This window comes from Mercurialis annua, linkage group LG7 (assembly GCF_937616625.2).
Source record: "Mercurialis annua linkage group LG7, ddMerAnnu1.2, whole genome shotgun sequence".
In the NCBI taxonomy this organism is placed as follows: domain Eukaryota; kingdom Viridiplantae; phylum Streptophyta; class Magnoliopsida; order Malpighiales; family Euphorbiaceae; genus Mercurialis; species Mercurialis annua.
The window spans coordinates 46,740,772-46,755,344 of NC_065576.1; the positions used below are offsets into that span (position 1 = coordinate 46,740,772).

General features: G+C 30.0%; 3 protein-coding genes across 5 annotated transcripts; 1 reads left to right on the forward strand and 2 right to left on the reverse strand.

Annotated features, from left to right (window-relative positions):
- The first annotated feature begins 790 nt into the window (after window positions 1-790).
- LOC126655559 (thaumatin-like protein) lies at window positions 791-2,270 on the forward strand. The gene is made up of 3 exons (XM_050349794.2): window positions 791-836; window positions 913-1,089; window positions 1,703-2,270. Exons 1-3 carry the CDS (start codon window positions 791-793, stop codon window positions 2,182-2,184), a joined length of 705 nt encoding a protein of 234 aa, XP_050205751.1. The 3' UTR covers window positions 2,185-2,270.
- Window positions 2,271-3,817: 1,547 nt separating this feature from the next.
- LOC126655561 (uncharacterized) lies at window positions 3,818-5,728 on the reverse strand. The gene is made up of 2 exons (XM_050349796.2): window positions 5,114-5,728; window positions 3,818-4,325 (listed from the first exon to the last, which is right to left on the reverse strand). Exons 1-2 carry the CDS (start codon window positions 5,606-5,608, stop codon window positions 4,266-4,268), a joined length of 555 nt encoding a protein of 184 aa, XP_050205753.1. The 5' UTR covers window positions 5,609-5,728; the 3' UTR covers window positions 3,818-4,265.
- Window positions 5,729-6,992: 1,264 nt separating this feature from the next.
- LOC126655558 (biotin carboxyl carrier protein of acetyl-CoA carboxylase 1, chloroplastic) lies at window positions 6,993-10,454 on the reverse strand. Of its 3 annotated transcripts, XM_050349791.2 has the most exons (7): window positions 10,095-10,453; window positions 8,917-8,970; window positions 8,660-8,826; window positions 8,259-8,577; window positions 7,642-7,713; window positions 7,334-7,399; window positions 6,993-7,235 (listed from the first exon to the last, which is right to left on the reverse strand). In XM_050349791.2, exons 1-7 carry the CDS (start codon window positions 10,233-10,235, stop codon window positions 7,212-7,214), a joined length of 843 nt encoding a protein of 280 aa, XP_050205748.1. In that variant the 5' UTR covers window positions 10,236-10,453; the 3' UTR covers window positions 6,993-7,211. The 3 variants fall into 3 exon arrangements, with proteins under 3 accessions (XP_050205748.1, XP_050205747.1, XP_050205750.1); XM_050349790.2 differs by having other exon boundaries at window positions 8,660-8,970; window positions 10,095-10,454; XM_050349793.2 differs by having other exon boundaries at window positions 8,660-8,987; window positions 10,095-10,236.
- Between the last annotated feature and the right edge of the window lie 4,119 nt (window positions 10,455-14,573).

Sequence of the window (14,573 nt, forward strand, 5' to 3'; positions counted from 1 at the left end):
TAACCAACGGAAGACTCATCAGGATATAAATTAAATTTTAAAATCAAACAATTGTACAAACAATTTTTATAATATGAAAAAAAATCAAATGATTGTAGAAATAATAATTATTATTAAAAAAATATAAGGAGTATATATAAAGTAAAAACTCGTAAGAATATAGATTAAATATTTTTAGAAACAATAATTTTTATAATAAAAAAATTAAGCATAAAATTTATATAAATTGAAAACTCCTAAAATAATCCATGGATAATATTTTTTTTATATTAAAGAAATTTGAAAATATTAATGAAATAAGTAGTTTATACAAATTGAAAAGTTATTAAATATTAAGATACGTAGTTAATATAACTGAGAATTTATGAAAATACTCAATTAATAATAATTTTAAAATAAAACAATAACCACTAAGTCAATAATTTATGCAAATTTAAAAGTTATGAGAATATTTAAATAAATAATTTGAATAATAAATAAAAAATATAACCTAGTTTATACAAATTGATAATTTGTGGAAATATTATCTTAGTTCTCTCAATTATATAGACATATAGATTTATCAAGGACCTTTTAATATAATATCCAAATGTTTTTCAATTGCCTTGGAGTCAAGCAAACTGTAGGTTAATCCGTCACTTTTATAAATTAATGTACGTAATAATAAAATTGCTAATTATCTACAGAATCTGCTAATTTCATTTTATTGATTAGTACTTGCTAATTTAAGACCTCTTCCTGAACTCAAATCACATTAAGACTCCAAATTCAATTCTCTAGTTTTATTCTGATGGCACCTTTATATTTGCTCCTCCTCTTTTTGGCATTTCTCTCTGGTAAAATCTTCTCTTAAAATATCCTAAATTTCTTCTAAGATATACATATATACACACATTAATATATTCATTTTAGATGGTGATGCTGCCGTGTTTACAATCTCAAATAGATGCAAGACCACTATATGGCCGGGAATTCTAGCCGGAGCAGGAAAGCCTCAATTATTGGGTGGCGGTTTTGAGTTAAAACCGGGTCTTTCGGTTAACATCAATGCGCCGCTAGCTTGGTCAGGCCGTATATGGGCTCGAACAGGTCACTATGATATACACATTGCCAAGCACTAACTAGTTTTAGTCGATCCTCAAAAAAAAAAGTTTTAGTTGTTTTGATTATGGTTGAATCCAAACGCATTTCATATGCATTTAGACTCTTAGAGAAGGTTTGGTTTGATTCAATTTTTGGAATTAGTTCGGTTTCTTGATTTTCTAGTTGCCTCTAGCCCTAGTATTAGAGCAGGTTCGATTCGATTTTTGGATCTAGTTTGATTTTTTTGATTGTCTGACTGTAATATTTAGTTTCAGTGGCCCGAGTTAATATAATTATTACATATTAAATGACCCCAATTAATGTTAAAAAGATACTATGAGTTTATAAATTTTAAAAAGATACTAGCATAACTTGATAGCTATTACGTGTTAATTAACTCCAATTAATTTTAAAAAGATACCGTGAGTTTATAAATTTTAAAACAATACTATCATAACTCGAACATGTTATGAACACAACTAATTTTTTTAAAAATATACCGTGAGTTCACATTAGTAATGGATCAACTACTTCAATGATTAGTTTTTGTTATTCCAGTTATGATTAAACTAATTAATTAATAACTCTCACCTATTAATCAATCATTAATCTAATACAGGTTGCACGTTTGGAACCTCCGGCCGTGGATCTTGTCTCACAGGCGACTGCGGTGGAGTATTACGATGCAACGGAGCAGGCGGCCAACCCCCGGCTTCTCTTGCTGAATTCACACTAAACAGTCCACTCGATTATTATGATATAAGTCTAGTTGATGGATTTAACCTCCCAATTTCAGTAATGCCTTCAAATCCGAGTAGATGTAAGGCTACTAAATGTGTTTCAGATTTGAACAAAAACTGCCCTATTCCTTTACAAGTGAAATGGCATGGTCAAGTTGTGGCTTGTAAAAGTGCTTGCTATGCTTTGAATCAGCCTCAGTATTGCTGCACTGGTGCTTATAGCACACCTAAAACTTGCAGCCCTACTTATTATTCAAAGATTTTCAAGGCTGCTTGTCCGACGGCTTATAGTTACGCCTACGATGATCCGACGAGTACTTTTACTTGCAACAATGTGAACTATTGGATTGTATTCTGTTGAGATTTTAGTTCACTTCAAATGACTTTCATATGAAGTTATTTATGCAAAAATAAATGACAATGGATATTTGGATCATGCACTTGTTTGCTTTTCGGCATTAAAATCTTATACTCTTTATTTTTGTCTAACATTAAGTTCTTACATTTTCAATTTCAGAGATTAGGTCCTTAAACTGGAATTTTCACTCTATATTGACAGCGGTAACACTTTTTATGATGGCGGGACAATTCAAACAGAAAGAGGTAACACTTTTTATTATGATGAAAAGATCCAATGTCTACAAAAGTAAAAGTGTAAGAACTCAATATTGACAAATAGAAAGGACCCAAATATGGTTTATGCATGTCAATCCATCATATTTAGATATTCATGATGAGAAGTACTAATTTCTGGATATTAAACTCCCTATGTTACTATTGTTATCGTTAATTACAGAAATGTCACTAAACTCAATTTTTCTTACAAGTGTCACTATCCTTATTATTTTGTTACAACGGGATGTCACCCGCATGGAATTTACCGTTTTTGATGACATGTTTTGCCGGATTTGTCCAAGGTCTCATTTTCAGCATCATCAAATAAGTCTTTAATTAAATATTAGTTTATAAAAAGTTAGGGATCATTTTAGCAAGTAGAGTGCAGCAAAACCCAACTCAACATGTTGAGGGTTGCTGTTAGAGGCATTTCCACAGACATGTAGAGTTCAACAACATAAAAAATAAGAACACCAATATACTAACTAAGCAAAATAGACCAAAACGACGATGATTTGCGGCATGTTATCGCTTTTAGTAGCAACCATTAAATTCAAAAGCTTGCTCGTCGTTCGTTAATCTCAAGGCGGCAAATGGGGGTTTGCAGACGCCAGCGGCTTGATCTACAGGAAACTCAGCCCGTTGTCACTGAGCCCCATCAAAAGGTGTTTAGATAATATCAAATAGGTTAAGAAATGAAGAAAAATAAAACCAGTGCACATGGAGGTGAAGGCAGGCGGTGGTGGTGAATGGAAAGGAGGAAGCGGCAGTGAAGAAAAATCAAGAAGATATAATTTAGGGTAAATTAGATGTAATGGTTAATTATGTTTAAGAACGTGGAAAAGATGAAGTTAGGTCCCTATATTTTTATTTATGAATTAATATGATTTTTAAGCTTTTATTAATTAAATTTCGCCCGACGTGGCTATTGAGACATGTATCATGTGGACAATCCGGCAACACATGTCATCAAAAACAGTGAGTTTCATGCGGGTGATATCCCGTTGTAACAAAACAGTAAGTTCAGTGACACTTTTGTAAGAAAATTAAGTTTAGGGACCTTTCTATAATTAATGATAACAATAGTGACCAGGGAGTTTAATATCCGCTAAATTCTCTTTCGAATAGGCCATGAGAGGAGAATGCCGGAATGCCAACATATATTATTGATATCACCCAATACAAGAGTACCCATTTTATCACCAATCCCTAAAACGGATTATATAACCTACTTTATGAGCGAGCATTTTACGTTGAAAAATCAAGGCTGTAAAGGGACGGCACCTATCGATAGATGAGACGAGTTGAGAAATGGGTCGGTAAAGGCTACAAATGCATACATAAATAAATATATACAAGTGATGAGCCTGAAGACATGGTTTAGTGAATGGTTAGTTTAACATAATACCTATTCATTATAATGACCGACACTTATGATGAAAATATACAAACATTAACATTCTCTCCATTTACAGAAACACAATGCAACAATCATACATCTGTACTATGCTATATTTAGTAGTATGACAACACACCAAACAATATAAATATTCGGACAAACTCACCAGCCGAAACTAAGGCTCCTCATCTCGCTCGCATCTCCAATATCTATCATCTCTTTCTTTTTCCTGCTTTCGTGGCCAAAACTGTTATACTTCTCGACATTGATATAGAAGTACTGCACCAAACGCTTGTACAAGACAGAAAACGAACACAATTACACAAACACACGATCTGCCAAACAAAATACTCCAACAGTCTCATTGGGGAACCGGAAGGATGTCCATTTACGTTAAAACCTTTGATATGCATATTGGCGTCCACAACCTACGAAGAAGCTCTGGAATCCCCTCGCCCAATACTAAATACACGCTTTCCTGATCGACTCTGAAATGAGGTTGCAGAAAAAATCAGTGAAATATCGACAGAATGCGTAAAACAAACAGGGATCATCAAGGAATGCCAAGTACATCATCTATCTTCGAAAAGTAACATTCTTTTAAAGGGAATTCAAACATCAAACACAAAACATGCAATTGAAACTATCCACATTTTAGTAAAAAACTACAAGAACAAGGATTATATGAGTTGAGAGAAGCTAAAAGATTAATAATTGTTTAAGATGAAAAGACTTGCGTTCTATTTTTTTACGTTTTGCCTAAATGTCAATGCGCCAAATCAACATGAACGCGGAACGCCAAAATCTAGATGAAATTAACCCACTTTATCATTTTCCATTGAAAAAAAAAAAGATCTCATAGCCCATATAACTAATAATCGATATAGTGCAAAGAAATGGGTTATGTTGTATCAATTCACGAACTATACGCGTTTTTTCAATTTAATCATGATTTATAAAACGTCTCAAATATATACACAAACTTTCATTTTGCATCAAATCAATACACCGCCGGTGTAATTTGCTGAGATAGTAGCCCGAAAATAACTTCCACCTAAGCAAATTACAATGGAGAATGGCTTCCACCTCAGCAAATTACAGGGAGAATGAAAGTCAATATCAACACAAACACAAAATTCCCAATAAAGCTTATACCTTTCAAATCCAAAAATAAAAACCCAATCACCAAAACAATCATACCTAAAAAAAGAATAACCTCAACTAAATTCACACTCCCACAGAACCAGCATTACGAAAACAAGTGTCGGAAACGAACCTTATGGCCGCGAACCTCAGCTCCGGGCGAATCCGACGAGGCATCAGCAGCAGTACATTCAATAGGGTTCTCAAACAAAGACAACGAAAATTGCTTATCAACAACACCCACATCAAAATAAATCAAACCGGAGCTCGGCACATCGACCCGTATACCCTTCACAGGGAACCACAGAAACAGCTCCTGCTGCGTCACACCGGATAAACCCCCGATCTTACCCATTGAAATAAACCCAGAAATGTTAAAATCGTAGTGAAGCTGGTTCTCGAATTTCGAATTACACGGCTGCGTTAGGTTGATTTGGAAGTGACCGGTGGCTGGGTTGTATGAAAAGTCGAGTATGCCCTTGGGGAGGAGACCCACTGGGAGGGAGTTTTGACGGAGGTGGTCGTAGATTGACGGTGATGCCGATGATAAGGTGGCGACAAAGAGGAGGAAAATTAGGGGTAGAGTGGGAAAGTGAAGGAAAATTTGGGATTTGGGATTGGGATCCATTTGGGGATTTTTTTTAAATTTTTTGATTGATAAGATTTTATTTTAGGGTTTTGTTTTAGGAGATTGAGAAATGGAGCGAGATAAAGAGTTTGGTCTGTTAGCTGTTTCGAAAGTTTTAAGGTTGAAGGAGAGAAGCAGTTGAGTTGTTTTTGTTTTGAGCAAATTATTCTAAAATGCCTTACGTTTGTCATAATTCACAGTTTGATATCTCTTATTTGAAAATCAAACGATTTAGTATTTCAATTTAGACTATAAGGCTCATTCTGTTAAATATAGGTATCAAATAGTTAACGAAATAAAATATGAGATATCAAATCGTTTGAAAACGAGATATCAAATCGTTAAGATAATTAAAAGTGAGATATCAAATTGTTTATATAATTAAAATTAAGGTAGCAAATCGTTTGAAGTAACTATCAAGTTATTAACGGAACTAACATAAACACCTTATAGTATAAAAATTCAAAATTTAGATATTAAATTATTTAATTTTTTAATAAAGAGTATCAAACTGTAAATTATGACAGAAGTCGGGGAATTTGAGTAATTTGCTCTTTTGTTTTTCATTCCCGTTTTTGAAGTGTTTTTTGGGTTAGTAATGAATGCAGACAAACAAGGCTTTACGGCCCAATACCTACAAACTTCATGGCCCGATAATAAAGAAAAAATTATAAAATTTTTATTTTGGTAAATTTTTGGTTTTTTTTTACTCTATATTTAAAACATTTTGTATCAGAGATGTATTAGCAGAGTATATTTGAGGTATGTGATAGTTATGATGTATGTTTTATAGACAATAATAAAAATGTAAGTGAAAGAATTTATTTGTTAGATAAAAATTATATTTTTTGGAATTAAAATTTAAGGAATTTGTTTGAGTAGTTTTATAGTTTTTTTTAAATGCGCATTTAAACAAAATATCGAATTTTGTTTGTATATTTTAAAATATCAGATTTATTTTTCTATAAAATTACCAATAAAATACTAGTGGAGATATCCAAAGTACTTGACATTCTTTTTGTTTCAACTTTTATATGTCCATTTGTTGTTTGCCATTTTAAAGAGATACATCAATAGATTATATATTTTCTTTAATATGGCCTAGTTTTAAATTAAATAATAATAATAATTTTACAATTAGAGATTGAAATTTATCTCAGTTAACTTTAAAAACTCTAACTCAAAATCAAGTTAAATTAAACTATTTTAGCAAAAAATTAACTTATTAAAAAACAAATTGCCGGAGGTTAAAGACAATGGGATCACAACGACATGTTTGTCATAGAAAAACCTATTTTGACTTTCAAATTAATTTCAATATGTGCAACTTCTAAATTAATTTTAGTATAACAAACTAAACAAAATAGATAAGCTATTGAACAAGTTACTAACGAATGGCTTTATGGAACAAACTATCCAAACATGGTAAAAGACAATAAATTATTCTATGGTTTGAAGTAAATATTACATACTAGAATTAACAATCTAACCAACTCATTGCAAACAAAAAAACGTTTCTAACAGAAAATAACAATGCCGCATCTCACAACCTTAACCAAGAACTGCACTACCTTTACCTGCCTACTCCATGTCCAATCTCTTTTTACGGTTCGATAACGAACAATGGCTGCCAATTTACCAAAATAAGAAAAAAGAAGTCAACATTTGTACATTAACTCATAAGAAATGTCGCAAACTAAACTGCTTCGGTCCGAGAAAACTTACCATGTCAACACTGACTGGTTTGCCGTCTTCTGCGAGAACTTCGACTATGGTTCCCGACTGATCGGCCTAAAGACATATTATATCAATAAATTCCTGTCTAATGATTATTCTAGTAGAAATATGCGTAAATTGAAAATGACTATTATATTTTACCAAGAATTCTATCAAACATAAAACCATACAGTTCCTCAAAGAAAATTTTGCATAAAGAGACCGGTCCAAACAAATAAAGCATAAACACAGACGAGCATTTAATAGAATAGTAGTCTAAATGATAAATTGAGACAGCGAAAGAAAAAACAGCTTACTTCAATTTCATTCATCAATTTCATGGCTTCAATGATGCATAAGACCTGACCCTTCTGCACTTTGTCTCCAACCTATGGCAATCACATTGAGAAGAGAAAAGAAACAGTTAAGATGCCATTTCAATCATAAAGTTAGCATCATTCATGACAAGAAACAAACTAAGCAAAATGCTTATTTTGGCTTGAACTAATCAACGTTTTGACATTGAATCCCTACACTTTTATTTACCGACATTGAGTCCCTACATTTTTTGTTTTATAGACATTAAGTCCCTTCCGTCACAGAAATAAAGTGCATGTACTTCACACATTGTTAGTGCGACCGGGATAAGTTTTTTATTCGTATTTTAACTTTGATTTTATTCAAAATTTAGTCTCTGCACTTTTATTTTTGTTCATATTAAGTCCCTAAAATGTTTTTATTCGGCCTGAATTGACATTGTTAACACTTTTTGTGACGGAGGGACCCAATGTCTATAAAATTAAAAGTTTAAAGAATCAATGTTGACAATAAAAATGAATAATGCCAAAAACAATACAAGTGCAGGGACTCAGAAATGTGTTATGCCAACAAACTATGCTAATTTATGACAGCAAATTAAGTAAAGACCATTTACCTTCACAAATTGCGGTTCACCTGGTGCTGGACTTCTGTAGAATGTTCCTGCCATCGGACATTTAAGTGGTGGATGTGATGACTTGAGTGATTTAGCAGCTGGAGGTGAAGGTGATGGGGCCGGAGCAGAGGAAGCCGGGCTAGAGGCTGTTACTGAAGCTGCAGGTGGAGCTGCTGGCATTAGTTGTGGCGGTGAAGGATGCATCATAACAGCTGGGGGAGGAGACGGTGGCTGAGGTAAGGCCTCTTTTTTCCGGATTATCAGTTCAAAATCGAGTTGTTTCAACTGCAACTCGACAATATCTCTCGAATCAACTAGCCTGTAATGAGCATAAACATTGTTTTCAAAGTCGTAGATAAATGTAAGACGGCACAAAGCGGAAAGAAGTTAATTTCACTTACTTCACAAGGCTTGCAACTTGCGAAATAAACTCAGATATTGACTCTTCTGAAGCGGAAGCTGGAGGTAAAGTCTCGTTTGACGGATTCACATCCTTTGCTTGCTCTGGTGGCACTTCTGATTTGTTTAAATTTGAGGCAGCAGCACTTGAGGATCCATCGACAGAAACCTTTACAACAGGTGACCCGAAAAGCATGTTCAGGAAGGAACCAAAATTCGAAAACATATCCTTTAACAAAAACCATTGAGAGAATCTTACCTCATTCAATTGGGCTTTTACCAAACCGGAGCTGTAGCGACCAGGAAGTGCACCCTACCAGGAAGTGCACCCTATATAAGTTATTGATCCTATTAATTAGTTCAATTAAAAAAAGTATGTGTTTGAGGCAGACATTTATCTTTGTATTTGTTTATTATTTCTATTGCTAATGAAATCTAACGCCTAAATTGGATGCTGAAGTCAGAATAGAGATAAATGAACGCGTTAGAACTCATTCTATGTTTGGTTTATAGAATTGATAAGGAATAGAATAACTATACCATATGCAATAGTTATTCCTTACTTAGGTTCATATTTAAATAAGTTACAAGAATATTGCTATTCTACAATTTTTGTGGAATTAGTAGTATTCTTTCAAAAACTAAAAAATAGCGGTTCTACTTTCCACATGTATTTTATTCTGCAAACCAACCATAACCTAGGAAATAAACTTTAACATGTGTTCTGATATTTCAGTTCATAATTATACTAAACGGAACTTAATCAATAATTATATACAAAAAAAAAAAATTATACTAAACGGAAACTTAACAGAAACAGAAGTGATTATCCACACCTAATATAATCAGCTCTAATCTCATCAAAACATGGCTAAGAGTAGGCTAGATCACAATATTAACATATGAATATCACCCAAAATAGCAAGGGTGTCACGATATGCATTTCTTGTTAGGCATTTCATGCAAAACTCGCCCTTTTTTTCTATCTTTCTTATTTCTAATTTTCCAATGTAAATCCATATATCCTCAAATAAGTTATGTATAACAACCAAATAACATAAGTTTTGAAATATACAAAAAATGTACCATAAATCAATCAATTAGAGAGCAAGCAATGGAATCAAATTTAATCAATTGGGCAGTTCCATTTAGTAACAAAATTACAAATGCCAATTTTCTAAATTGATTTCTTTAATTAATTCCCTGCAAATTAGCAGAATCACAAAAGATGAACAGCTAATTTTTTTTTTTCTTCCTATAATTGAACAGTTTGATAACAGCTAAATTAATCTCAAAACTAACCAAATATCCAAATAATAAACAAATCGAAACACTACCCAGAAACCAAATTACTTGGTAAATAATGCAAAATCAAGAATTCAAACAAAACCATGTAAATCACAAAACAAGAATCGAACTTTATAAGTTAGAATTTACCTTAGAGAAAAATGGGAAGTTGGGTTTTGGAGAGAGACGAAAAGAAACCCTAGAAAGAGAATAATTACTGTAATGACACGAACTGGGAGTGGTTTTCAGAACTAAAGAAGCTGAAGCTGTTGTTGAAAGCGAAGCCGCCATTTTTGAGACAGATTTTCTGAGCTTTTAATGATTCGATTCCGAACTGTAATTCTACAGAGAGAATTGAATTGAGAATTGAGAATTGAGAATCGATGAAACCAAAGACTAGAGAGTTTAGATATGTCTGAGTGTGTTGGTAAGACTGTTGTTTGTTTTGTTTCAGTACCCACCTGTCTGTCTGCTCAAGCCTTCCAGTCTCATCGACACTGTAACTAACAATATTAACTGACTAATTGCTAAAATGGACTAATAATAACTGATTTTTTATTTTTATTTTTAATCATATTAGTAAAATAATAAAAATTATTATTATAAAATTTTATTCTCTTAATACAATTAAAAATATTTTCAATATTGTATAAAATGATTAATAATTTCATTTTTTTAATTTAATTATTAAATTTTAATTATATTTTAACGAAAAATTTTATGGTCAAAATGCATACGTGATAATCAATTTTTATTTTATCTTTTAACATGAAAACTTCTTATGTATATATATTTGACTAAAATAAAATTATGCATACATTATAATTTTTTAAAGAAAAATTAGCCAAATACGACAATTAAGTGGCAAAATTAGACTAGCACATATTCATATTATCCAAAAAATTAGGAATGGGAGTCAATATTCCAGCCCTAGTCCAGGGCGAAGGGAATCGATGATAATATATGTTAAAATAAAATTAAAGATTAGTGTTTAATTTCGATCACTTAAATTAAAAAAAAATTGGATATCCTTACAATCACTTTTGCTTTTACAAATTTTTAAATTGTTTTCAAAATCAAATTATGAATAAAGTACAAATGTCATTTGTTTTGTTAGTTTTATCCTCTAAACTAATTCTCATAAATGATTATTACCCAATTATGTTAAAGTTCTTTAGCATGGATCTCTGGCTAAACATATCATAAAATTTTAAGAGAAAATAACAAAATTACCAAAAATTGGGCTCCAATTACACTAATTGCCATTTAGCTCACCTATTTTACGTTCATACCACAAAACACCAAAATTTTATATTCATATCATCCGAATAGAATAATGACACGCGTGCACATGATATAAGCAATAACAAAAAATCTTCCCCACGTGATATGCGCTTTCTTCTCTCACAATTATAAAATCGAATCAATCAGCTTACGACACGTGCCAATTTTCATATTTCATCCCTATTAACACAAGATTCTTGCCGTTTTAACAAAACTCAAGTAAAAAAAGATCTGGACAATTATGAGCTGGTCAAGGCCCATCAAATTAGAGAAAGCAATCAGTATCCGTTAAATTAATGAACTTGACAATCATGGAATGGAATCATTTTTTTTAATAACACAAACAATACTTATATATTTATTTATTTAAATTATGTCAAAAATTTATCAGTTCTATACACTATTTAAAAATAATATTAATTTTAATTTTAAAAATATAAATCTAAATAAATATATTAAATTCTAAAAATATAAAAATACATGATATATAAATGACATAATTTTAAAAAAAATATTATATGAACTAATTATCGGTTACGTTGTTGATACATACCGAACACATGTCTAATGTATAAATATATATTACTCGTTTAACCTAAATAAATAGTATTTATTATAATAGTATTAAAAATGTATATGGGAAAAAGATAACCCGCAAGCCAAGCGAATAATGGCGATGTCACATGTGGCACTTTCTTCTTCAAGTTGTTGTGTTCTTCTTTGCCTCGTCTTCCTCGATGCTATAGCTCCTCAAACACAAAATATTTCTATATCTGAGATGTATCTATTAAGTTATTTAAAAAGTGTATATCTCATGTATAAATTATGTAACATAAAAAATATCTATCATGTATAAATCATGTATAAGTGATATTACAACTTTAAAAATATATTTATCATGTATCAAATATGTATAAGAGAAGTATCATATATGTATCGAAAATGATAAATCAGTAATTATCTAATATACCTGAAATGTAAGCCAATATGTATCAAAGATGTATCCAAAATGTATCAGAGATGTATCTAAAATGTATTTGAAATGTAACAGGGATGTATCCGCTCTATAATATCTACACTTAATTACTTTATTTATATATTTTTCTTACTACTCAATCAATTTAATAATACTAAAAAATAAAAATTAATTTATATATTATTAATTTATATTAGGCTAACCATATTTTTAATAATAGAAAATGTATTTTTAATTGTAAAAAAATAATTTTATGAATTACTTACCAAATACATTGTTGATACATATTGAATATTCTTTGAAGCATAAATAATATATTTATCATGTATAAATTATGTATCAACGATGTAGCTATCAAATACATTTACAAATATAATTTTAAAATAAATAAAAATACATTAAGGATATATACCGAATACGAGTTTGATGCATAAATTGTACATTAAAGATGTATATATTAAGTACATTTAAAAAAAGTATCTATCATGTATAAATTATGTATCATCGATGTATTTATTACATGCATTTAAAAATTTACACTTTTAAATAGTAAATATACATCGTTCATACACATTATATACAACTCAAAAAACAAAAATGTATCTATCATATATAAATTATGTAGTAAAAAAATGTATTTATCATGTATAAATTATGTATCAGCGATGTATCTATAAAGTGCATTAAAAATGTATCTATCATGTATAATTTATGTATTAGAGATATATACATACAAAAACGAACCGATCGAATCACTCAATTGATTCAACTAAATCGATAAAAATAAAAAAATGTATCTAGCATGTATCAGAGATGTATCTATAAAGTACATTAAAAATGTATTTATTATGTATAAATTATGTATCCGAGATGTATAAATATAAATAATACATCTCCAACATTTTAATAAATATTTCTTTTGATATCTTGAATAATTTTTTATTTTTTGCCCAGTATTTTTATAAATATATTTTCGAATAATTTAAAAAACAATTTAAAAGTTATTGAATAAAAAAAAGTTAAAATAAAAATAAAATAAAATTATTTAAGCTTATAGTAGAAGAAAAAAAATCACTAGACAAGCAGTAATAGAAGATATGAGCAAAAGAAATGAAGAAATAAAAAAAAATTAAATAATAAAAGCAAACAAATTCTAACATCAAAATGAAAAAAACAAAAAGCAGGATAAATTGGTCTATTAAGCAAAGATGCGGAAGGCATCCGACCCACATGTCTAATTGGGCCTGACGCGCGCAGAGACAAGTAACCATGTTTTCTTCTAACCCACATGCCTGAGCCTTAAAAATTTACATATTAAAAGACACGTGTTTGGTTCAAGATAAAGATGGCAGTGGATGAAAGAAAATTGGTAGTAATGTAAACATAATAATTTAAGTGGTAATTGATGAAAAGAACTATCATATTATGGTTTTTCTTGTTATTTTCTCAAATTTTAATACTGATTATTTTATTTTACTTGGAATAATTTTTTACATTTAAATAGTCTTTTAACTATTTAATTTATACACTTATGGTACTTTTATAAATAAAATAAAAAATTACGCCGTTGTTATAATTGCATAAAATAAAGACATTTTATGTTTAAAAAGACCACATGTGTATAAAATAAATAGTTAAAAAGTCATTTAAATATATATAAAAATTCGAGGACCAAGTGAAATAAAAAACAATAATATGAAGATTTTAAAATGAGTCTAACCTTCACTGGTTGATAAAATTAAGAAATGTAACATGTCTTCTTTTGTGTTATTTTGGGAGAAACAACAAAGTCTATTTTTTTAAAGAGAAAATCAAGTCTATGTTTTAATTAATCCTTTTGACTAATAAATCGATGAGTATCAAATTCGATCCATTTTTTTTAATTCATATTAAATATGTTATTTATAAGTTAAATAAGACTAAAATCTAAAAAAATAAGTTTAAATTAAATTTGTCTACATTAAATAATTTTTTAGAATTTGCATTCATCAAATCTAAATATTTATATATCTCGGTATAAAAATCTAAATATTTAAACATACCCGATTTACTCAATGCTAGATAATTAAAAATTAAGATAGATTTTGTACAAAATGAGAAAAAATATAATTTCAGTATGGATAAAAATAATTATTATAAATTTTAAATTTTCAAAGTGTGCACATAAGAATATTATTAGTTCCATCTATTATACCAATTAGGAGTGTACATTCGGTTCAACTCAGATAGAACCTAATTGAAATAGAAATTAAATATTCCAAATTGAAGTGAACTAGTTGGTTCAATCGATTATCTATTTAGCTGGATTATTTCAGTTTGTTTTCACCCATATTAACTAAAATAATTTATGTCAAAAGTCGAAATAAAAA

Coding starts and splice junctions, on each gene's coding strand:
- LOC126655559 (XM_050349794.2), top strand. CDS start 791: ATGGCACCTTTATATTTGCTCCTCCTCTTTTTGGCATTTCTCTCTG. Junction 837..912: donor CTTTTTGGCATTTCTCTCTG/GTAAAATCTTCT, acceptor TATTCATTTTAG/ATGGTGATGCTGCCGTGTTT. Junction 1,090..1,702: donor CCGTATATGGGCTCGAACAG/GTCACTATGATA, acceptor AATCTAATACAG/GTTGCACGTTTGGAACCTCC.
- LOC126655561 (XM_050349796.2), bottom strand. CDS start 5,608: ATGGATCCCAATCCCAAATCCCAAATTTTCCTTCACTTTCCCACTCTA. Junction 4,326..5,113: donor CTGAGGTTCGCGGCCATAAG/GTTCGTTTCCGA, acceptor ACCTCATTTCAG/AGTCGATCAGGAAAGCGTGT.
- LOC126655558 (XM_050349790.2), bottom strand. CDS start 10,235: ATGGCGGCTTCGCTTTCAACAACAGCTTCAGCTTCTTTAGTTCTGAAA. Junction 8,971..10,094: donor ACTTCCCATTTTTCTCTAAG/GTAAATTCTAAC, acceptor ACTTCCTGGTAG/GGTGCACTTCCTGGTCGCTA. Junction 7,236..7,333: donor AACCAGTCAGTGTTGACATG/GTAAGTTTTCTC, acceptor GTAAATTGGCAG/CCATTGTTCGTTATCGAACC.